The sequence below is a fragment of the Maylandia zebra genome, linkage group LG9 (assembly GCF_041146795.1).
Source record: "Maylandia zebra isolate NMK-2024a linkage group LG9, Mzebra_GT3a, whole genome shotgun sequence".
Lineage (NCBI taxonomy): Eukaryota > Metazoa > Chordata > Actinopteri > Cichliformes > Cichlidae > Maylandia > Maylandia zebra.
In genome coordinates, this window is record NC_135175.1 from 120001 (window position 1) to 144558 (window position 24558).

The 24558-nt window shown below is 42.8% G+C and overlaps 1 protein-coding gene across 2 annotated transcripts in view; it reads left to right on the forward strand.

Annotated features, from left to right (window-relative positions):
• The window catches only part of arhgef4 (Rho guanine nucleotide exchange factor (GEF) 4), a 110021-nt gene that overhangs the window by 31430 nt on the left and 54033 nt on the right, over positions 1–24558 (forward strand). Inside the window, exon 1 of one of the 2 annotated variants that reach the window (XM_004572072.5) lies at positions 2664–3336. The exons of the other annotated variant lie outside the window; for it this stretch is intronic. Within the exon in view, the coding sequence (XP_004572129.1) occupies positions 3069–3336 (268 nt within the window). The 5' untranslated portion in view covers positions 2664–3068. Of the gene's footprint in view, positions 1–2663; positions 3337–24558 lie in introns of those variants that run through there. 2 annotated transcript variants of the gene reach the window in all.

Sequence of the window (24558 nt, forward strand, 5' to 3'; positions counted from 1 at the left end):
TGATGGGAAACTCACAGAGAAACTCGCGGATTCTTCCACTGACCGCGGCACACCTGCACCAGGGCAAACCTCCGCCTGCCCCACTCCTGCTTTACAGGTGAAAATAGAGCAAAAGGACCGCTGAGTCTTTGACTTTATTTATTTTCTGCTGTGTTTTACTTGCATCTATTTGAAAGACTGAGTGTAAACACACAAAATATTTTATTTTATGTGCTGGAATGTGCAGAAAATAGGTTTAAATGTTAAACAAATTTCTTCCAGTCAGAGAATGTTGCAGATAATTAAATCTCTGCTTGATGCATAAAGTTAAAAGATTAAAACTAATAAAACAAGTTTTAAAAAGAGACTTTTCCATTTGATTACATTTTGTATGATGGATTATGCAGAAAAGGTAGAATTGGGCTGAAAGATCTATCGCTTTATCACCTACTCAGGTTGTAAATCGTGTTTTTAAAAAGTAACTAAGTAACTAATTACTTTTGAAAATAAGTAATCAGTAAAGTAACGGGATTACTTTTTGGGGAAGTAATCAGTAATTAGTTACTGATTACTGTGGGGCGATCGTGGCTCAAGAGTTGGGAGTTTGTCTTGTAATTGGAAGGTTGCTGGTTCGAGCCCCGGCTTGGACAGTCTCGGTCGTTGTGTCCTTGGGCAAGACACTTCACCCGTTGCCTACTGGTGGTGGTCAGAGGGCCCGGTGGCGCCAGTGTCCGGCAGCCTCGCCTCTATCAGTGCGCCCCAGGGTGGCTGTGGCTACAATGTAGCTGCCATCAGCAGTGTGTGGATGTGTGTGAATGGGTGGATGACTGGAAATGTAAAGCGCTTTGGGGTCCTTAGGGACTAGTAAAGCGCTATATAAATACAGGCCATTTACCATTTACTTTTTTCAAGTAACTTGACCAACACTGATCATTAACAGCTCTCTGAGGTGAGGTTGGATTCCATCCTATTTTTAAAATGCAGAGGAACAAACCAAACTAAAGAAGCTTTACTCACAACTATCGATCTATTATGAAATTGCCATTTGTTAGCAGATTGTTAGAAAAATAATCAAAACTTTACTCAACAAATTACAGATTTTTTATCCTTTTCAGTCTCACTTTCAAAAGCAGCACTCATCTGAGGCTGCTATTGAAGGTCTATAATGATGTTTTGAAGCACAGCAGTGGTTAAAAATATTAAATTAACTGTTTATTTTATTACCTTCTTACTTATTTAACATGTCTTCCATTATGTCCTAAAGAAAAGTAGTTTTTAAAATCCATATATTTTCTTATTCCCGATATATGAACAGTATGTCATGTTCCTCTCCAGCATTTATACTAATGTATATTAGTTTTAGGTTTGCTGCAGAGAAGCATCCACACTTGCTCCGAGCTTGTATGGGTATGTTTGACATTGCTGTGTAGTTTAACATCAGCCCTTTTCACTCCCATGCCATTGTCTTTTATCCCCGTCACTGATACATTTGAATTGTTTACACAGGCTGTTGGGTCAAAGCACTGAACTCTGAGACCAGGTACCACATCCAGTGATGTCTGATTTTACCTTGTCTTTAGTTTGAAATGTGTCAGTGTTGGGTTGGTAATCATTCATGTACATATGAGGATGCAACAGAATCATTCAGGTCATTCTGAAGTCACGAGACCCTTACTCGACTCAAGGAATCTCGCAAATGAATGTTTTATTTTATTTATCGCTGAATTTGAAGCTGCAGTTTCAAATGACCTAAAACATTTTTGCACAATATTATCATCTGAAGTTTGGTTTGATCTTTAGAAAAATCTGTTTATGTTGGGTTTTTTTCTAGACTCTGCTATTATTAGGATATAAATGCATTAATTATGCTCAAAAGGTCACAGTTTGATCTCTTTAAAGGGAACTTTTGGGTCAAATAAATAAAAATAAAAGAAATGATGTTCACATGCAACAGTTGCTGTGCCCTCACTGCAGGAGCTTGAGCTGGCCTGTCACCCAGCCCACTCTGTCTTCCTTTTAAACGGACACTTTTCTGCCCAGCTGGACATCGCTGGGGTTTTGGTGCAAGTATCCTCTAAACAGGTGGATTATTTACATTTTTGTTCAGGGAACTTTAAACGCAGTATCAATAGACACTACAGTTACAAATGAAAAGATACTGAGCCCTTTCAGTCTGCTATGGAGACTAATGATTTAGTATTGATATATGAAATACTTGGTAATTACTGCAAATTTCTTGTAGTTATTTCATATGTTGCACTTCCTTTTTGGTGTAAGTAGAAAGCGTGTCTCTGCAGTTTTCAGTCTTTGGACCGAACAGTTCTGACCTGTTCAGTCAGGGTCCGTTTGTTTCACACCTCTGATATAACTCTCTATATTAAACAGCATCATGTGTATACTATGCCTTATTTACAATGGTAGGAAACCCAGTTTGGCTTAAAAAAATCATTCCTGAAAACCAACAGAATATAGAGTGTGTGCATGTGCATATGTTTCTGCTTTGTCGTATGTTTTGGAGAGCAGGGGACTATATAAGACTGCGGGAGGGAAACCTTAATGGATTCTGCACCATTAGTGAGCCATCCAGGCTATCTGTAGCAGGCAAATGACACGATCGAGATGCAGAAACCCCCCTGCAGGACCCCTACTGATGTGAGCCTGGAAACAGAGTGAGCGATAGGGGGAGAGGGAGATGACTGTGTGATTTAATGTAAGGAAGCGAAGCAGCGTTCAAATTGATAAAGAGAGCAAGAGAAGCAGGAACAGAAAGAGAGGAGACGAGCGCTGTATCACTGGGGAGCAGAGAATCCAAGGGTGGAGTGGAGCGCTGCTACGGCTCTTCTATTCTGTGCATGGGAGGAGAAAGCGGGAAGTTGACAGCTGAAGCTTACCTCAGCAAATACCGCAGCAGATACCAGCCAAAAGGCTACCTCCTCCTCCTCCTCATCCTCCTCCTCCATTGTGCTGTCCGCTTGCCAGGAGAATAAACCATCTACTTAGCCGCTTCTCTTCATTTTCTTTATTTTCTCTTAGTTCCACTCCCCTTTTACATTTCCCTCCACCCCTTGTTGTTGGGTTTCCACACAGGGATGCGGACTCAGCAGGGCTCGGAGGGGGGCGTGCCGCTGCCAGGGGGCAGTTGTGGTAGTAGCGGCAGTGGCAGCTCTGGGCTGTCACCGGGCTCTGAATCAGACGGCGGGAGCCCAACAGGCAGAGGGGTGGACGGCATGGTGGACGGAGGTCTCGGAGTGGGTGTATGCAAGGGTGGAGGTGGAGGAGGAGGAGGCAGCTTGGGCGGCACTTTGAGGGGGGTCCTGTCTCGCTATTGGAGTTTGGAAAGTCTGCACTCCACCACAGGTAAGTGGTAGTGTGTTATTCCGGATTGGATGGGACTGGGTACGCTTTGCGTGAGTGCATGTCGTTCCAGCTGTTCAGCTGACACCCACTGACAGTGACGGTGCAGTACTAATATATTTGGGTGGGCCGGCTGCCGGATGCTTTAGTCATGCAGAGAGAGCCAGAAAAGGCCAGCAGCTCTGTGTCCTGCTGTGCCCTTTCTTATGGTCTGAAATGTGTGTCCTTGTCTGCCACACAAAGGGTCTTCGCTGTGGAAATGCTTGTTGCACTTAATGCTGCACTGAACTCTCTGGGCTGGAGCTGGGATCACTGGAATCGTCTGTCTAAACTGGCACTGATGACATTTTTTTGGAAAGTCCCATATGATAAGACAGGCAGAGGGTTGACTTTTATGCACACTCATTTATCTTTGAGAAACATGAATATTTAACAAAATATGGTTGATTCAAACTGTCAAGGTTCTAATCTGATGTGAGAAATACAATTATAGCTTTAACCTTATTATACACACTGTGTTTTATTGCAACAAAAGAGTCTCTGATAATGAACCAGGTGTTATCTTTTTTGGTATTTTTAGTATTCTTTGAGGGGACTAAAAATAGTTCAAGACATGTTTAATAGCCTAAGCATGATTGAAAATATTGACAGTGTTATTAAAGGTTTAGCCCAAAAGTCTGACGCACTTGTCTTTGCATGCACCCGCGTTCCCTGTCATCAGTGTGTGTTCATGTACTTTGTACTGTTGTTAAATGCTAAACATGAGCTGCTGATGCTGTGGCATGTAGCCGGGCTCTCCCTCTTCAAAATGGCATCGCGTTAGTTGTTGTGACTCCCAGTTGTTGTCATTCCGGCTTTGTTTGTCCAGCTGTGTGCTTGTGCATGTGTGTATCCGTGTGTATGGCCCAGTTGTTGCTCATGTGGAGCTGACCTAAATCTGTAAACACAGTGACATTATGGGACATGTCTTCATTATAAGAATAAACAGCCAGTGATGTTCTGGAGAGAACATCACTGGCTGTTTGTGAGCTCGCCCTATCTCATTGGCTAAGCAGGGTTGGGCCTGCTTAGAACTTGAATGATGGACCACCTGGGAAACACCACCAGGTGTTTTAAGCTTGGCTCTGGCTTGTGCAATGGAGCAGGTCATTTACTAATCAGAAGGTTGGTGGTTTGATCCCTGGCAGCTCCCAGTCTGTATGGGTAAGATACTAAACCCGAGTTGCTCTCTGATGCGTCCACTGGAGTATGAATGTGGGTGACTGTTAGAAGAAAAAAGCATAGACAGAAAGTGCTTGTGTGAATGAGGCAGGCTCTATAAAGTGCTCAGGTAGAGCAGAAAGGAGATAGGAACCACTCCGGGGTGATTTAGGAAGTATTTATTGTTACTTTTGGACTTGTTGGTTGTCAACAGAATTATTTCTCTTAAAGTATCATGAAGAAATTCAAGAGCTACACAGTACAGAAGAAAAGATTTCAAAGACTTTAAAAACCAAAACTAGTGGGACGTGTTGGAATTATACTCAAAGATTACTAGAAAGAGAAACTCTGCTTCTGCACAGGAGGCACCGTTAACCCTCACGTTAATAATAATAATAATAATAATAATAATAATACATTTTATTTGAAAGCGCCTTTCAAAACACTGAAGGTTGCTGTACACAGTAGAATAAAAGCAAGAAGTTTACAGAATCATAAAAGCATGAGACATAAACAAATAAAATAGGAGAGTGGAGAGGTTATGTGGGATAAGCTATTGAACGTTGTGTTCATTTGGTGTTAAACAATTTCAAAAACAACCATTCCATTAAGACTCATCATAAAAAACTATAACAATAGATACATTATCACCACTTGTTGTGTTAGATCTTTGTATCAACTTATGTTCTTGTGAACTTTACAGTTTCTGCATGTCTCATTAATCTGAGTTTAACTTTTGGATTATTTTCACTCTAAGAAGGATCAGTTGAAACATAGTAAACTGATCATCAGAGACCACTGTGGCTGAAAGTTTGCATCAATATTTGTTTTGAAACCATTTCAAGTTTTTATACAGTCACATAAAGTAACACCTGCGTTACTTTTACACCTATTTGTGTAAAGAGTAAATTATCCCCAAACCATACTGCCTTCTGACTCAGCTTGTGACTAAGAGCATAGGAGATGGAGGAACTGTCCCTTGAGACCTCCAATCAGTCTCCAGAACCACAAACCTCTCCTGGTTCTTTCACCAACACTATCAGTGGGTTTCCCAGTATAAACCTACATGTTCCAAGCATAACACATCCTGGCATCACATGTTGCAAAACCTTTATGCCACATTTACACTGCTTGCTTGGCATATACTGTTTGAAAGGGCAGTGTCCCCTAAAGCAACCAGACCGAACCAACTGAACTTCTCTCATCACAGCCATTTTTGTCTTGTTGACCACGACCTGGTCTTGTATCTGTCAAAGCAAATCACCCGTAACAACATGTACATTTTCTGGAGTGACATGATGGCCTGAAAAAATTGTCCGAGTGGACTCTGCATCCCATAAACTGCTGGTAGAGTCATTTCTGGATCTGTACTCACCACTCAAATCAAAGACTCATGCATGCGTTGATGTCTTTCTGACTTACCTCCTCCCAATCATCTTTGTAAAGCTGTTTCCCCTTCAAGTTGGTCAAGTTTACCAGTATGGCTTTGACTCAGGACTGAGTCCAGAACAGTTCAAAGCAGGATGTGATGTCATCAGTCCTGATGACAGTTTCAGTTGAAAGCCTACCTTCATTCTCGGGTGGGGATAAGTTCCCATTCTTTCACTTGAATGTGAGATCAACCTCTGCGTGGCCATTCTCTTCATCACTGGATTCCTCCTCATCAATCCTTTCTTGGTCGGGTCAGATTATATTCCGTGTCAACTTCAGCTTCTAAAACTTCCTCATCTAATCCATCCTCATTGTCATCAAATATGAGAGCCTCACTGACCTGCCATGATGTTGCCACACAGCGAATGTGAGCAAGGCCCCCTAAAAGCATCATACAGCAAAGCTATGAGAAAAGTTCAATGTTGACACAATGTTGCAACTATCTGTGAGAGCTGCCAACACAGGAGCTGTTCCTGTGGAGGAGAGGCTCTACTGGGCAAAGATTCCCGTAGCGGTTGCCAGAGAAACCAAAGTGTTTGTATGTGTAAATATGAGTGTGCAAATGCATGCTTGCTTGTGTTTGCCTGTATGACCATCTGACAGATAGGGATGGACCTGAACTCTGTTATTTACACTAATTATTGTCTCTCCCATGTCATTCTCTTCTTTCGTTGGACATTGTATGAACATAAAACAGGAAAAGGTGTGCATAGACAGAAACAAGAAAGAAGGCAACTGGAAAAGATGAAAACACAAAGAACAAAGCCAAAACATGTATATGTGTTGTATGTCATGTTTGTTGGCTACGAGGATAATAACCACAGTAATAACACCATCACCATTACTATTACTACTACGAACATTTAATTCAATTCAATTTTCAATTCAGTTTTATTTATACAGCGCCAAACCACAACAACGGTCGCCTCAAGCTGCTTTATATTGTAAGGTAGACTCTACAATAATACATACAGAGCAAAACCCGACAATCATATGACTCCCTGTGAGCAAGCACTTTGGCGACAGTGGGAAGGAAAAACTCCCTTTTAACAGGAAGTTGAGGTGTGTCATCTGACAAGGATGCCTCCTGGGCTCCTCTGGGTGAGCTGTTCCGGGCATGTCCCACCGGGAGGTGGTACTGCACTGCTCTGTTCTAGATGACTTAGCACTGCCTCGGGTTGCCCCCAGACCCTAAGGAGGGAGCCTGTTTATTAGGGGAGAAGGACACTGATCTAGTTGATGATGAATCTACATTGGTGACCTGGCTTGCCTTCCTAAATCACTTGGTCCGCATGTGGTCTCGGTCTAACCCACACAGATGCTGAGAAATCAGCAAGAGGGGAAAAAAGAAGAAAAAAGGGAGAAAGGATAAAAAAATGAATTAAAATAAGTTAACACTAATCAATACATTAAAAAGGAATTCCAAGGTGGGGCCAAGGTATTTATTTGTTTAACTAAAACATACTGTAGTATTCAAAACATGTGGACATGTGCATGGTTTCAGCCTACAATGAAGCACAGTGTTGGAGATGCAGGGATTCTGGATAATCTCTCAGTCACAGCCATGTAAACTATAGGACTGGGTGACACACCCATGTGGTGTGAAAGTCATTGCCTGAGCTCCCTGAAGCGCACTGTGAACGAGTGGCAATGCTACCCAAAGCCATTTGAAACATTTTCCTTTGAGGTGGGTCCTGTGAATTGTTTTATAAAGTGTAAATAGTAAGTGTGCATTTTTGGTCACAAAATGTTACTGCACATTTCTGTCCAGAGGTCAGCGCTGGAAGAGTACTCCAGGTCACTTCCCCATTTGTATGATGATATACAACACATGATAGATACATCAATATTGGAAAATTGTAGTTTGGAGGTTATTTTTCTGGGGTGAGTGATTTTCATGGTCTCTTCAGTTAATCTGGAGGGAAGTAGTGGATTATTTGTTATGGTAATCCTGGATTTGATTATAGATTGGACATTTTGTTTGCATTCCACCAGGCCGTCAGAGTTACACTAATTGTAATGTAGTTTGTTTTTTTTAGTGCAGAAATGTAGGAAAGAGAGACTAAAACTGACAAATGGTTGAGGTCAATTTTTCATACAGCACCAAATCACAACAACGGTCGCCTCAAGGCGCTTTGCATTGTAAGGCAGAGCCTACAATAATACACGTTGAGTTGGTTTTGTGCTATATTTACCTGGGTGAAGTGCACAGTGTTTTTCTCTGAGCGTCCAAAAGCCAGTCTGTGTAGGTTGAAGTGTCCAGTTAACTTTATCAAACTCCTCTTTTGCATCTAATGCTAGCATGATTATTATGGTATGGTGTTTAGAGGTAAGTTATGAAGTTGATTAATCTGTCATTTCAGGTTTTCATGAAGCTGGTTTGATTTTGGTATTTAGGTATTTATTTATTTATTGTCATTGTCAAGAAATTGCGTCTGGGGCTTCCATACAACCCAAAAAAAGAAGAAAATAATAAATACCCCTTAAAACCCAAGTGTACATATTTAACCCAGTGTGACTCCAATGCAATAAGACAATCCTTAGCAATAATGTTCGTAGAAATTCAGACAAAGACCTGAGAAACATGACAAAATACAACAATGCAACCCATTCAATATTATTGTACTGTGAGATATGATATCAGATATGATAGTTATCTATTTAAGAAAGAGGGGGGGGGGGGCAGGAGGGGGAAGAGAATAAAGATATGATGCACCAATGCAGACCAGTTCATTGCTATTAAGAAGTTGGATATGGTTATTGTCCGTGAGAGGGGGGCAGAGAGTTCTGGATGTATTCATGTTTGGGTAACGTTTTCTTTTTTAGTAGCTATAGCTTTAGTGATTATTTTAATGTCTGTGTTTATTAATGAGAGAGAGCGATATGTTGGTTAGTTTTTAGTTGGAGAGTCATAATATCGCTTGGTATTATTTGTGTCATTACTCTGTGGGATCATGACAACATGATTTGGCAGAAGTATTTATAAAATTGTGCCGGAAATCCATTGTGATTTCATATTTGGCATTTACTAAGTGCTTTATGGAGTTCATCTATAGTAACAGGTTCATTCAACATGTCTGCTTGCTTTTTGGAAAGTCTGGGTCAATCTAAGTTTTCATTGAAAGTTTTCTACTTTGGGTTGTGGTCAGAAGAGTATAGCTGGCTATAAAAGGTTTTAAATATATTAATAATATTGAAAGTGTTTTGAAAAATCCCATTCACTAAGTATGATTGAGTGGATTGTTGTAAGGGAGTTACTGAGACAGAGAAAGCAATGCGTGAGAGGGATTGATGGAAAAATAAGTCTCTGGATGAAGGGTTGTTTTTCCTCCAGCTGTCATTGAGACCATAATGATTCATATATTGTTTTATGATATCTGTGGAACACCAAAGTCTTAAGCTACCAGGTGAGTGTCACCGGTCGAGTGTGGGACTGATAACTGTATTGAAGTGTCCAGCACTGATGATGTTGGTTGAATTGCACTCTAATGAAAATAGGTTGTAGAAGAAAGATGGGTCATTATTTCGACTGGCATGAATGTTTTATTTTCCTAACCTTCCACCTGGATCAATATGACTGAAGTACGTTACTCCCACAGAGTAGTGTTCTGGTGGAGTGGAAATTGAGTCTTACTAATTTAGAAGATCATCATGTAGCCTGGAGAAATAGTTTGCTGCTTTATAAGAAAGCCCTCCGCAAAGCCAGAACATCTTACTATTCATCACTGATTGAAGAAAATAAGAACAACCCCAGGTTTCTCTTCAGCTCTGTAGCCAGGCTGACAAACAGTCAGAGCTCTGTTGAGCCAACCATCCCTTTAACGTTAACTAGTAATGACTTCATGAACTTCTTCACAAATAACATTTTTATCATTAGAGAAAAAATTACCAATAATCATCCCACAGATGTAATATTATCTACAGCTACTCTTAGTACCATTGATGTTAAGTTAGACTCTTTTTCTCTAATTGATCTTTCTGAGTTAACTTCAATAATTACTTCCTCCAAACCATCAACGTGTCTTTTAGACCCCATTCCTACAAAACTGCTCAAAGAAGTCCTGCCATTAATTAATTCTTCGATCTTAAATATGATCAACCTATCTCTAATAATCGGCTATGTACCACAGGCCTTCAAGCTGGCTGTAGTTAAACCTTTACTCAAAAAGCATCTCTAGACCCAGCAGTCTTAGCTAATTATAGGCCAATCTCCAACCTTCCTTTATATCAAACATCCTTGAAAGAGTAGTTGTCAAACAGCTAACAGATCATCTGCAGAGGCTTATTTGAAGAGTTTCAGTCAGGTTTCAGAGCTCATCACAGCACAGAAACAGCTTTAGTGAAGGTTACAAATGATCTTCTTATGGCCTCTGACAGTGGACTCATCTCTGTGCTTGTCCTGCTAGACCTCAGTGCAGCGTTCGATACTGTCGACCATAATATCCTATTAGAGCGATTAGAACATGCTGTAGGTATTACAGGTACTGTGCTGCAGTGGTTTGTATCATATCTATCTAATAGACTCCAATTTGTGCATGTAAATGCACTACCGCACTCCTGCTTTACAGGTGAAAATAGAGCAACAGGAACGCTGAGTCTTTGACTTTATTTATTTTCTGCTGTGTTTTACTTGCATCTATTTGAAAGACTGAGTGTAAACACAAAAAATATTTTATTTTATGTGCTGGAATGTGCAGAAAATAGGTTTAAGCAACAAAACGCTGCAAACCACAACACAATTAAATATAAATTAAAATATGAAAACAAAAAGAAGATGCACATTCTCTGTCATATGGACCTGCATGAATAAACTTTCTGAATCCTTTATCATCTGCAACTGAAAATAGTTGTGGATGATTACTATACCTTTCTAATGTGACCTTGTTGTCCCTGGCTCTCTCTCTCCCTCCCTCCCGCTCTGTTCCTGTGCTACTGTGAGTGTAACTACCGCCCCTCCCCCCTCTGCCCAGCGCAAAGCACAAGGCTGGCGTGCAGAATGAAGCGGGAAAAAAGTGCGAGAGAGAGAGAGAGAGTAAGAAAAAAAAAAAACACGTGACGGCTCGTGATAAGGAGCCGGCTCACGTCGTTCATGTCAAAGATCCGCCTCTAAGAGCCGTTTCGTTTGTGACCGACACATCACTACCACAGACACAAAGCCCTGACCTAAACCTTACGTTTCTTCAGTATAGAGATTGACAGACCACGTGACTTTCGCGCATTGCATGCCGGTAACTCGTGGCAAAACAATCCAAGTACCGCATCAAATGCAAGCATTTGCAGCACCACAAAACGTTCATTCTTCGGTTCCAATAAATTCTTGCTCTTTCTTTGCCCCCCAAAATGTTATGTACAAAACGTGTACAATGCCGACTTGATGAAAAGTCAAAGAAAAGATACGAGGAAAAAAATCAAAGGTGTGAAAGGGTTAGATCCTTACGAGCACACAGAGGGACAAAAGACGTTAGCGTGCTGCCCAACTTTCACCACGCTCATATTTATAATTATCAAATCAAATCAAATCAAATCACTTTTATTGTCACATCACATGTGCAGGCACACTGGCACAGCACATGCGAGTGAAATTCTTGTGTGCGAGCCCCACAAGCAACAGAGATGTGCAAACACAACAACACAAACGAGCAAAATACAAGAATGGCCAACCTGAAACTAATAAATATATGTACAATATATAATAGTGTATGCATTTCTGGATGTGTATACTAAATATTTTCCTACGTGTGTGTGTGTGTGTGTGTGTGTGTGTGTGTATACACATTTTTACAAATTAAATAGTAAAAAAATAAAATAAAATAATAATAATAATAATAATAATAAAATATATAAAATATACAGAGTTGAATATGTGCAAAACAAGTGGCATTACTGTACAGTATGGAGTGCATAATGTTGAAGTTCCAGTAGTGAAGCTGAGGTGTCTATGACGTGTTCAGCAGTCTGATGGCCTGATGGAAGAAGCTGTCTCTCAGTCTGCTGGTACGGGACCGGATGCTGCAGAACCTCCTTCCTGATGGAAGCAGTCTGAACAGTTTATGGCTGGGGTGACTGGAGTCCTTGATGATCCTCCCCGCTTTCCTCAGGCAGCGCTTCCTGTAGATGTCTTGGAGGGAGGGAAGCTCACCTCCAATTATCCGTTCAGAGCACCGCACTACTCTCTGGAGAGCTTTGCAGTTGTAGACGGTGCTGTTGCCATACCAGGTGGTGATGCATCCAGTGAGGATGCTCTCAATGGCACAGTGATAGAAGGTCCTGAGGATGCGGGGGCTCATGCCGAATCTTTTCAGTCTCCTGAGAAAGAAGAGGCGCTGCTGCGCCTTCTTCACTGTTTTGTTTGTGTGTACTGACCACGTAAGATCCTCAGCCAGATGTACGCCAAGGAACCGGAAGCTGCTCACTCTCTCCACAGCAGCGCCGTTGATGGTGATGGGGGTGTGTACTTCTCTGCACCTCCGGAAGTCCACTATCAACTCCTTTGTCTTTGCGACGTTGAGGGTGAGATGGTTGTCTTGACACCAGTGGGTCAGGGTGCTGACCTCCTCCCTGTAAGCCGTCTCATCACCGTTGGTGATAAGACCCACCACTGTAGTGTCGTCTGCAAACTTCACAATGATGTTGGAGTTGTTAGTGGCTGTGCAGTCGTAGGTGTAGAGTACAGGAGAGGGCTCAGTACACACCCCTGTGGAGCACCAGTGTTCAGTGTGACGGGGGATGAGGTGATGCTGCCCAGTCTGACCACCTGGCGTCTGTCAGACAGGAAGCTAAGGATCCAGCTGCAGAGGGAGCTGCTCAGTCCTAGATCCTGCAGTTTCCTGTCCAGCTTCGAGGGAACGATGGTATTGAATGCTGAGCTGTAATCTACAAACAGCATCCTCACATACGTGTCTCTCTTCTCCAGGTGTGACAGGGCAGTGTGTAGTGTCAGGGCTATGGCATCATCAGTGGACCTGTTGTGGCGGTATGCAAACTGTAGAGGGTCCAGTGAGTCGGGTAGTGCAGAGCAGATGAAGTCCCTGACCAGCTTCTCGAAGCATTTGCTTACGATGGGGGTCAGGGCTACAGGTCGCCAGTCGTTCAATGAGGAGATGGTGGAGGATTTGGGTACAGGGACGACGGTGGCCATTTTGAAGCAGGCTGGGACTACAGACAGAGAGAGGGAAAGGTTGAAGATGTGTGTGAACACTCCAGCCAGCTGAGCCGCGCATGACTTGAGGACGCGGCCGGGAATCCCGTCCGGACCAGTAGCTTTGCGCGCGTTCACCTTCCTGAAGCACTTCCGCACATCCTCCTCAGACACAGTGTGCGCACTGACGTCATCCGCGGTGCGCACACTGTCCGGTCTCATGGTGTTCGCTGTGTCGAATCTAGCATAGAATACGTTTAGATCCTCACACAGAGAGGCCGTGGTCTGCGGTGTGCTGGTTTTCCCTCTAAAGTCTGTGATCGTGTTTAGTCCCTGCCACATACTCCGAGGGTTGTCAAACTGTTGCTCCACCCTGTCCCTGTACTCACGTTTGGCTGCTTTGATCGTCTTCCGGAGTTGGTAATGTGCGTGTTTGTAGTCCGATGTGTTCGCGGAGGCAAAGGCGGTGTTCCGTGCCGCCAGTGCCGCGCGAACATCTCCGTTAATCCAGGGTTTTTGATTTGGGAAGGATTTAACTGTTCTGGATGGGACGACATCTTCCACGCATTTCCTGATAAATCCGCAGACTGAGTCCGTGTATTCATCAATGTCCCTAGCAGCCACATGAAACATTTCCCAGTCCGCGTGATCAAAAAAGTCCCGCAGCGCAGACTCCGATTGGTCCGTCCAACAGTGCACCGCCCTCCGGGTTGGAGCTTCCTGTTTCAGCTTCTGCCTGTAGGCGGGCAGGAGCAGGATGGAGCAGTGATCTGATTGGCCGAATGGGGTGCGGGGGAGGGCTTTGTACGCATCCCGGAAAGAGGTGTAACAGTGGTCGAGTAGCCGGTTTCCACGTGTGTTGAAAAGGATGTGTTGATGGAGTTTTGGTGAGACTTTCTTCAGGTTTCCCTTATTAAAGTCTCCGGCTGTGATAAACGCTGCCTCTGGGTGTGCGGTTTCCTCGCTGCTGATCGCGCTGTACAGTTCCCTGAGTGCTCGGTCAGTGTCGGCTTGTGGGGGAATGTAAACGGCCGTAATAATCACTGCTGTAAATTCCCTCGGTAGCCAGAATGGCCGGCACTTAATCATCAGGTACTCCAGGTCCGGTGAGCAGAAGGATTTGACCGGGTGCACGTTAGCATAATCACACCAGCTGTTGTTGATCATGAAACACACACCACCGCCTCTGCTTTTCCCAGTAAGATCCTGTGACCTGTCCGCGCGATGCACGGAGAACCCCGGTAGTTGTATTGCGGAGTCCGGTACCTTGTCCGATAGCCAGGTTTCTGTGAGGCAGATCACGCAGCAGTCCCGCATCTCTCGCTGGAATGAGATCCGTGCCCGAAGCTCGCACAGCTTGTTCTCCAGAGACTGCACATTAGCCAGTAATAAACTGGGTAACGGTGGTCTGTAAGTGCGCCGTCTCAGTCGAACCAGAACGCCAGATCTTCTCCCTCTGCGTCGGCGTTTGCGGCCTCCAGGGCCAGAGAACAAAGGCGTCTCAGGTGAGATGAATGGGGGGTCTGCAAACGGAGCGTCCGTGTTGCAAAACTTGAACTCCGGAAAGTTATAAGAAAGTCCGTCTTTTATGTCCAGTAAGGTTTGTCGGTCGTACACAAGGAGACAAGTGCTGCTCGTGAAAAAATAAAGGAAAAGTAAAATTAAACACAGAAGAAAGCCGTTGCTTGGGGGAGCTCGCGACGAGGCTGCCATACTCGGCGCCATCTTGATCACTTAAGGATGATCACTTATACGGTTCTTGGAGTGAGTGCATACACTCATGAAGTTTAGTAACTTCAGGTCACTGCAACAAGCCCAGGTACAGTTTACCGACGGATGGGTGCAGGACCTTGAAATGCACCGTGTAGAAAGTAAAGACCATCGTACATATCATAAGTTTACCAGTCTCACAAATCGTCATAAATACACATTCCTTAACCGTTTATTAATAGGACCTTTGAGCTCAACGGTAATTAATTAGTAGTGGAAATAATTTCTGGTAGCATAACAGAAATGTAGCAGTGACAATAATATTGTATGCTGTAATCGTACTGGACAATTAGTGATACAAAACAACTGTTTTATCCTGTGAATAAAAGTATATGTTTTTGTCAATGTACCATAATAACAGAAGCGAAACACAATATTGTGTCAGGACAATTCACTATTTATGCACAATAAACAAAGGAGCATAGCGCGACAATTTCTGTTCAGCGCCAGACTTGCTTGTAACCTATATCACCAATTATGTTAAGAAAAATGACGCATTAACTACAACAGCAGACTGACCTTTGTGTAAATGCTTGGAGCAGACTAACCTGTGAGCTGGAGTGTTCTGGGACGTTATATTTGGTCTTTGAATGGCTGCAATCCAGTCGCCTCTTTGTTACTTCGGAAACACGGCTCGAACAATTTCTCTTCAACGACGTAATCCGATAACAACCGATCTCTTTACCCGTCGGCTTCCCGTGGCTGTCATGCGACCGGCTGTTGCAGTTAATAATACAACAGCTTCTTGACATTTTTGTGTTTCTTTTTATCGCTGTGTGACTGATTTCAATTGAAAGCCTGCGTGCGCTAGTACCTCTTGCCACGAGTTCCCAGAATCCTTTGCGGTTTTACCCCTGAGTGACGTCACATTTTCAATCTCTATATCTGATGCCTAATCCTAAACCAGTTTTACCAATCTGACCTGTTTTCTTCTTGTACCTACCCTGTGCTTTGCTACCCCAATGAAAAAAAAATCTCAGAAAATGCCAGAAAAGAGGTTGTGTATAAACAAGTCTTTGTCCAATCTTTGCACTCATTCTCCTCTTTTGTGTTCCTGTGAATTAAAATAATGCCAGGTGGCAACAGTGTGGCACACTGTAGCATCCAAGCACACACTGGCAACTGTTCTCATCCATGAGCAAGTGAGGGGACGGGGGAAAGGATGTCTAAAAGCATCCATCACAAAAATGGGAGGCATGGTGCTTTCTGGGAAATAGGTCACCCTTAAAACAGCCATTTAGCCTGAGGTGTTTTTGTGCACTACTTGTTCTGAAGTTACTTATCTTAGAGAAGGATGAGGGGACAGTGGACACAAATAGATAAATGCATCAGTTTTATTCATTTGTTACCGATTCTCTTATTATTACTCATTACAGTAGAATGTGACATAGATAACGTAAACAGCATATATTCAGTAGCTATTTTAACTGAGTCTTACGTTTCTCCACGAGATCTGGTTGAGCCCATTTTGTTGCTGATTAAATGAAACAGTCTCTCCAAAAGTATCTGCTATGGCTAATCACCATTAATGTAGTTATAGCTATAGTATAGCAATATAAACTTAAATTGTCTGCTATTTAATATGTTATTTTTATGTTATGTTATTTTTCTATTTTTTGGACTTATGCCAGACGGATGAACGATAAATATTTGTTTAATATTTTACTGGCAGCAGGCAAAAAGAGCCATCACAAAAACTTGCTTTCTTCTGAGAGCCCAACTATGAACATGTGGATAGACATCACAATGGACATTTACATGATGGAGAAAATGACAGCAGATGTGAACTATGATGAAAGAAAGGGATGGACTATATAAAAACATGCAGGCCAGATTTTGATTTTGACTGTGTTAACTATTAGAGGATATATTAGTTATATTAATGGAAACAAAAACTCCCTACATGCCTTTTTTTTGTATTTTTATTTTATTTTTCTTCTTTCTGTTTTGCTTCTTTTTTTTCTTCTTTCATTCCTTTTGTATGGATATTTTAGTTGTTTAAAAACAGGAAAAAAAGAAAAATACATGTAGTAACAAATTGCTGAAGTTGATGGTATTGTACAGTGATTCCTAAATGTCAATTAAAAAGAAGTTATTTTTAACTGGTGTGCTGACTTAGTAAAACTTTGTTAAACTCTATTTTCTAAGTACACAAAGACACTAACGTGTTTTTTTATTATCACATGCCATATTCAGTTGCTTGCTTTTCATTTTACACTTTTAATCATGTAATAGTTCATGTCTAGGTTTTACAGGGTGTTCTGTGACTGCTCATTAAAAAACAACTGATTTTAATTTGCCCATTTCCCTTCCAAAATCTTCTCTTTGGATAGCTCTGTATGTCTGCACAGCTGGTATTTTTAGTTTTTAGCTCTGCCCAATTGCAAATAGATACGCTCTATGTGTTTTCCTCCATTGTTTCCAACTGTTCAACTTTAAATTAATCTTGGGAAAAGGAACTAAATTATGTGATGAGCAAAGATTTTGTTGGTTTGGCCAAAAATCTCCTTTCTTTTTAATACACCGTGTGGTGGTAAATGCTATAGTTTAAGTGTTTTGCACTTGTGGCTGTTTCTGTGCAACTCTACACTGACAATCTGCTCTGTGGTGCATCAGTTAAAAGTGAGAAGGATGCTCCTGGTCATACTCCTGAACTAATGTGTCATCGTCCACTGACATAAGCTGATGACTGCTGTCTGTTTAGTGTTCCCCTTGGTACAAAAACACAAATGTTTATATTCATGTGATCAGAGCAGGACTTTTACAGAGTGATAAAAAATACCCAAGCTTTAAAAAGAACTTTAAAAACGTTTTCACTTTTACGAAGGTTAAAACAGTAAAATTCAAATCTCTGTATTTGATTTGAGAGAAATGAGCCAATGAGTCAGTAAGCCTGACTTTCCAAGCATCTCTGGCAGGAGGGTCCCCTATCCCCCACAAGACATTCAACATCTGCTCTGGGTTCCTGGCTGGCTGAGGCTCTGCCGATCCCTGCACCCGTTCCAGCTCCTCGGGTGGAGACAGCAGTTGCCCAGCATTTGCCGGTGCCTGTTCCGGTGTCCAAGGTCAGAGCAGCTGTGACCCGGCCTTCTCAAACACCTGTACCTACTCCTCGCATGGGAGTGGCTGGTTTCCGGTCTGCTCTGCCACCCATGCCAGTCCCTGAGGTGAGGCCCACCAAGACACAGCTGACCTCCGCACCTATATCTACTCCTCGGGTGGGAGTGACTAGTGTCCTGCAGGTGCCTGCACCCATTCCTATTCTCGCTGGAGGGTCGGCCGAGCCCATCCAGCATCCTGCTGCATTGCCTGCAGCTTCACCACCTGCTGCGTCCGCTGAGGGCTCTTGTGAGTTTATTCAGCCACCTCCTGCTCCACCACCTGTGGCTTCCACGCCGTCGCCTGCTGCACTACCACCTACTTCTTTGCCTACTGTTGCCATGGCGCCATCTGGTCTAGCTCCAGCGCCCGTATCTGATCCTGCCTCGTATGGTCCTGCCTCTGCCAAGTCATGTCCAGCGCGCTTGACACGCCAAGCCACCAGAGGATTTCTGTGCATGTTTACACCACCATCGACCGCCTGCCAAGCCGCCTGAGGGTTGTTGTTGTCCATGTCCAGCGCGGCCTGCTCATCCACATCCACATCCAGCGCGGACTGCTCGTCCACATCCTACTTGTCCATGTCCAGCACACCGTCGCTGGCCACTTCCTGGCTGTCAGCTGCTTCCAGGCGGCCAAGCTCCGGACCTCTTTAGTTATGGACTCTTGTGCTGCTGACCTCCGGGTCGGTCCCCTGAACTGTCTTCTTGGGACTCTGTTTTGTTTCCTGTTTTTCTTTGTTCAATGTGTTTAGTTTTACTCTTCCACTGTGATGTTGTTATGTTCATTTGTGTCAGCTGTTTCCCCATGTGTTTCTGCTTCCCCTGATCACCTCCTGTGTGTTTGTTTTCATACATTCCTTGTCAGGTCATCTGTTGTTTCTTGCCATGTTTCCAGGTTTCATCTCCAGGTTTGTTTAGGTTCATGTCAGGGTTCTTCATGTTGTTTTTTAGTTCTCCCAGTTTAGGTTAATATTTAGTTTTGCATCAGTTTGCCTTGCCTTTTGTCTTGCACCTTTTTAAAAAAAAATCAGCCTTATTAAACGACCTTTTGTTAATATCAAGTTTTGTTCCACGTTCTTTTGTGTCTGCATTTGGGTCTACTATTCTCAATTCATACAGTCCGACTACAGTCCGATACCGACTGTATACAGTCATACAGTCGGTACATTTATTTATTTATTTATTAACCTTTATCTAACCAGGAAGATCCCATTGAGATTAAAAACCTCTTTTTCAAGGGAGACCTGGCCAAGATAGACAGCAGCAGATGTCTCACAGTTACAGAAATTACTCAAACACAGGCAGCAACAACACACATGCAACAATAAGTGAAAGAATACAAATAAAAAAAAAAAATTCAATAAAATTCAAATAAAAATAAAAAAGTCAGTTAAAATGACAATCAATCTAATTGAAACAGTTACATGTTATGGACTTGGCCTCAAGGATTCGTAGTTTAGATTTAAAAGCACTTAATGAAATGAATTCAGTCATTTTCCATTCCTTCTGCAGTTTGTTCCAGGCCGAGGGTGCTAAATGGACAAAAGCTCTTTTACCAAGTTCAGTTCGGGCAAATGGAACAGAAAGCAACAAGTAACCATGCGGACGAAGAGAATACTGACCAGCATGTTTCATTACAAGCAGGGAACATAGATAAGAAGGCAGCAACCCAAGTATCGCCTTATATATAAAACTGTAGAAATGAGAATTCCTCCGACTTACCAAAGCAGGCCATCCTACCTGAGAGTATAACTCACAGTGGTGAGTCTGAAATTTACAGTTAGTGATGAACCTCAGAGAAGCATCTGAGCTGCCTCTGAAGTCCCACAGGCTACCCACACCTGATAGGACTCCTGGTGGCTCCCTTCACCTCTGGTGTCCACCATTTGGTTTGGGGGCTACCACCACGACAGGCACCAACCACCTTGCAGCCGCAGCTCAGTGCAGTGTCTTTGACGAGGAGGTGCTGAACATGTTCCCAGTCTGAATGCTGTTGAAGCTCTGCTGGAGGTGTGCATTGAAGATCTTGCAGACCGGGGCCTCTGTCAGGCATTCTCAGTGTACCCTCACTGTACGTTTAGGTGCACCAGGTCTGTACAGTATCCTCCCCCGCCACCTGATCCAACTCATCACCAGGTGGTGATCAGCTGACAGCTCAACCCCTCTCTTCAATCGTATGTCCAGAGCATATGGTCGCAGATCTGATGATGCAATTACAAAATCACCCTGCGTCCTTATGGACACCCTCATATTCGAACATGGTGTTCTTTATGGACAAACTGTGGTTTGCCCAGAAGTCCAGTAACAGACCACTGCTCGGGTTCAGATCTGGGAAGCCGTTCCTCCTAGTCACGCCCCTCCAAGTCTCACGGTCGTTGCTCAGGTGAGCGTTGAAGTCTCCCAGTAGGACAACAGAGTCCCCAGGTGGAGCACCCTCAAGCACCCCACCCAGGGACTCCAAGAAGGTCGGGTACTCTGAACAGTTACCCACTTATACCTCCAGGATAAGTGGGTGAAGATAGGGACTTCACCAAACTAGAAGAGGATGTTCTAGCAAAATGCTAAACTAGCCAAATCTCCACAACAGCTACCCATTGTGGACCATAGTAGATCACAACTGTAGCCTCTCTCCAGTGTAGAAATACTTCCTTCCAGCCTTACCATTCAGGAAATGTAGAGTAGAGGAGCTAGGAATCGACCACCTCCTGAGCCACACCCACCCAATGAAGGGATCATAGGCTCTGTAATGAATCAGTAAACTGTGTCTGGGTCCCATCAATATCAATCAATCAATCAATCAATCTTTATTTATAAAGCACTTTTCATACAGAGAAAATGTAGCACAAAGTGCTTTACATAGTTAAAAGCAGCCCACCCCACCCTCCAACTCACTCCCCACACTCTCAATACACATATATCCCCCCACCCCCACCCACACACACATACACACACGCGCACACTTAAAGAGTAAAAATTGGGCTGGGCTCGCATGAGCCAAGTGAGGAAACATTATAACAGAGAGCCGTCTGCACCGGGAGTCGGTCACAGACCGCAGCCTCCAGGCTGGGCACACAGCAGGAGGGAGGCCAAGGAGCCCCCCAACCAGGCTGAGAGGACCCCAGAGACCCAGCAGCCACGGTCAATCACAGCCCCGGTGCAGAGAGCGCCCTCCGAGGAAACACTGGAGATATGACGCAATACAATATATATAGGGTAAAATGATAAAATAAATAAGAACAGGATACAATATAAATATAAATAGAATAAGAAGATTAAAAAACGAATAAGAATAAAATCAAACAAATATTAGGTAAATCCTAAATTAATAATAGAATAACAGGATAGAATAAATAAGCATAAAATAAATAAACGCTAAGTAAAAGCTAAATTAAAAAGGTGGGTCTTGAGCCTGTTCTTAAAAACATGTACGTTCTCTGCGGCCCTGAGCTCCTCCGGCAGGCTGTTCCACAGACGAGGACCATACCACTGAAAAGCTGCCTCTCCGTGAGCATGTGTCCTGACTTTAGGGACAATCAAAAGGCCAGTACCAGAGGACCTCAGGGTCCGCGAGGGTTCGTATGGTAAAAGCAGATCTGAGAGATAAGAAGGCCCAAGACCATTAAGACATTTAAAAACCAATAAAAGAACTTTAAAATCGATCCTGAAACACACGGGGAGCCAGTGCAGCGATTCTAAAACCGGTGTAATGTGGGCCCACCCTCTGGTCTCCGTCAGCACACGAGCTGCCGAGTTTTGCAAAAGTTGTAAAGTTGAAATATTCTTCTTAGGAAGACCAGAGAGCAGGGCATTACAGTAATCAATGCGACTGGTAATAAAAGCATGCATCAGCATCTCCGTGTTGGCCCGAGAGAGAATAGGGCGACTCTGGCTATATTTTTTAGATGATAAAATCCAATTTTGGTTACATGTTTAACATGTGGGATAAAACCAAGCTCAGAGTCAAAAATAACACCCAGGTTTTTCACTTGTAGCGAAGGACATAGTGAAAATGCCTCTAATTTAGACAAGAGTTTCTCTCTCTGAGCCTCAGGACCAACAATTAAAACTTCAGTTTTGTCCTGGTTAAGTTGTAAAAAGTTTTCTGCCATCCAAGATCTTATATCCAAGATACAGTTAAAAAGGGCATCCATTTGTCTGGTGTCATCAGGTTCTACACTGCAGAAAATTGCAGTTTTTTATTTAATAAAAACTAGCTAATGTCACAGGTCCATCAGTAATGTGTGTCTTATTTATTCCTTCATATTTTTTTAATATCAGTAGCACTATTGTTTGATGTAAATGTTGCATGACATCACCTGGTCTAGTTGTTGGACAACTAACACTCAAGTGGCCTTTAGTGGTCTTCTCCTATGTGGATTTCACCTTTGGTTGCAACCTGCACAGTAATACAGACAGATTCCACCTCATAGACGCACCACCATCAGCTATGTACCGTCACTCACCTCTCCATGTCAACTCAGAAAATTACCTGATTGGATAGTGGGATTTTCAGTAGAGACAAAGAATCCTAGTATTCCCTTCATCAGACCTAATTATTTTTGCATGATATTGAGATTTAGAGCATCCTTATACTGGGACACGTGTTCTGATAAATATTCTTATGAACAACAAGACCAGTCTTTGTCACGGCGAGGTGCGCCGATAAGTTTAGTTTACAGGACCCAGAAGCAGACACTGAAAGGCGGAGTTGCTGGCTGAACAGAAGACGATCCTTTAGTTGGATGTTGGCACATGAAAAAGCATGAAGCTATGAAAACTAAGAAAACTGTGAACACTCAGAAAACTAAAGGACTAAGAAACTCAATGAAAATACTATGACAAACTATGAACACTGAGTAAACTATAACGAAACACTCTGGGGAAGCAAACAGACGACCTGACAACGAAACATAGAAAACAGAGGACTTAAATACACACATGAGGTGACAAGGATGAACATAACGATGCACAGGAAATGTAAACTCAAACACAATGACATGAAAACTGGACTTTCAAAATAAACAGGAAAACATGACAAGACACAGGCACGACAGCATCAACCAGAAACATGACACATAAGACACAATAAACAACAATGGGAACATTAACACATGGGAACACCGCTGACACACATGAACCTAATAACAGGGCAGGGGAAGGGAAACTAAATACAATGAACAAAGAACATACTGGACTCTTACAAAATAACACAGGAAACATGATGAGGCAGACAAACAACATGGGCTTGACACATGAGACATGAAACACAAAGGGCAGGTGAGCCCAAAGCCCGGGGAAAAGGGGAAATGAGGGGATCAATAACAAAACTGAACCACTTGGGGTTTTACGGGAGCTAGATGAGCTTAACCCAAACAATAAATGACAAAACATGAAGCCTCAAGTTCTAACTAATAATACAAAACAAGAACTTAATATTTCCCCATACTAATAAAAGAAATAAACAATATATCAAAATGCTGGGTCACAGACCCAGCCCATAAAGACCTTCCAGGTAACAACCTTTAGTTTTAAGTTGGGGCAGTTCTGGGGTGCTCCTTTTTGGGGTGAAGCCTTCTGTGTAGTAAAACACCATCTCATCAGGATATGGTCTCTTGGGAGACTGTCGAGTACGTGGGAAAAGGCAAATATGTCAATGTGCTTAATGTTGCAATATGACACAGAACGAAAAGAGTTTGACTTAAACAAGATTAAATTGGCATTAAAAATTTGGTCAGATATGGAACACGAAATCCCTCTTAGGAGTTTTAGTGAGATTGTCTATATGTAAGTCAACCAGCAAAATAACATTGAAAACCAGAAGAAACTCATTGGAGGAACTCAGAAAATGAATTTGAAAAGTCATTATTTAGCTTGGGCAGGCAATACACTGTAACATATATAGGAGTAGTTGGCCCACTGATTTGTAAAACAATGGACTCAAATGAGGCGTACAGAAGAATAGTTTTAGATGATCCTTTCCATTTCTTGTTGTAAACTACCACAACACTGCGACCACGGCCAAATGCGCAGGGCTGATAGGTGTAAACTAACCAAGCTACACCATGTCACTGGGTTGGTGTCAAGTCAGTCAAACAAAGAAAATCAAACTTAATGACTGGCCAGGAGATCACACAGTAGAAGCCCTTATTGGTGAGCGAATTCACATTAAATAACCCGAAGGAGAGTTTCTTTATCTCAATTGTGGCATCAGCCGACCAGGTCGGGTGAGCCGGGACACTTGTTAACAGTCTAACCAGGTCTATGTGGGGATCAAAGGAAAATAGACCAGAATTGTTGTATTGGATTATGATCATGATAAGTTCCAACGAGATCCTCGGTGAGTGTATTTCTGACTGGGATGACGTAAATAGAATGAAGCTGAAGAAGCTTGGCTGTTGTGTACTGAAATACAAATGTCAGTGGGTGGAAGATGGCAACCAGTGCCAGCAAGCTCCACGGGAACACTCTGCCATTTCACATCATTAGATTTTAGAGGTTTCCAGTTGCTGAAGGCATGGTGACAGCGACAGAATAAAAATGCAATAAAAACGATCAAAAATCGGATGGCAATTGATGGCTTACAGA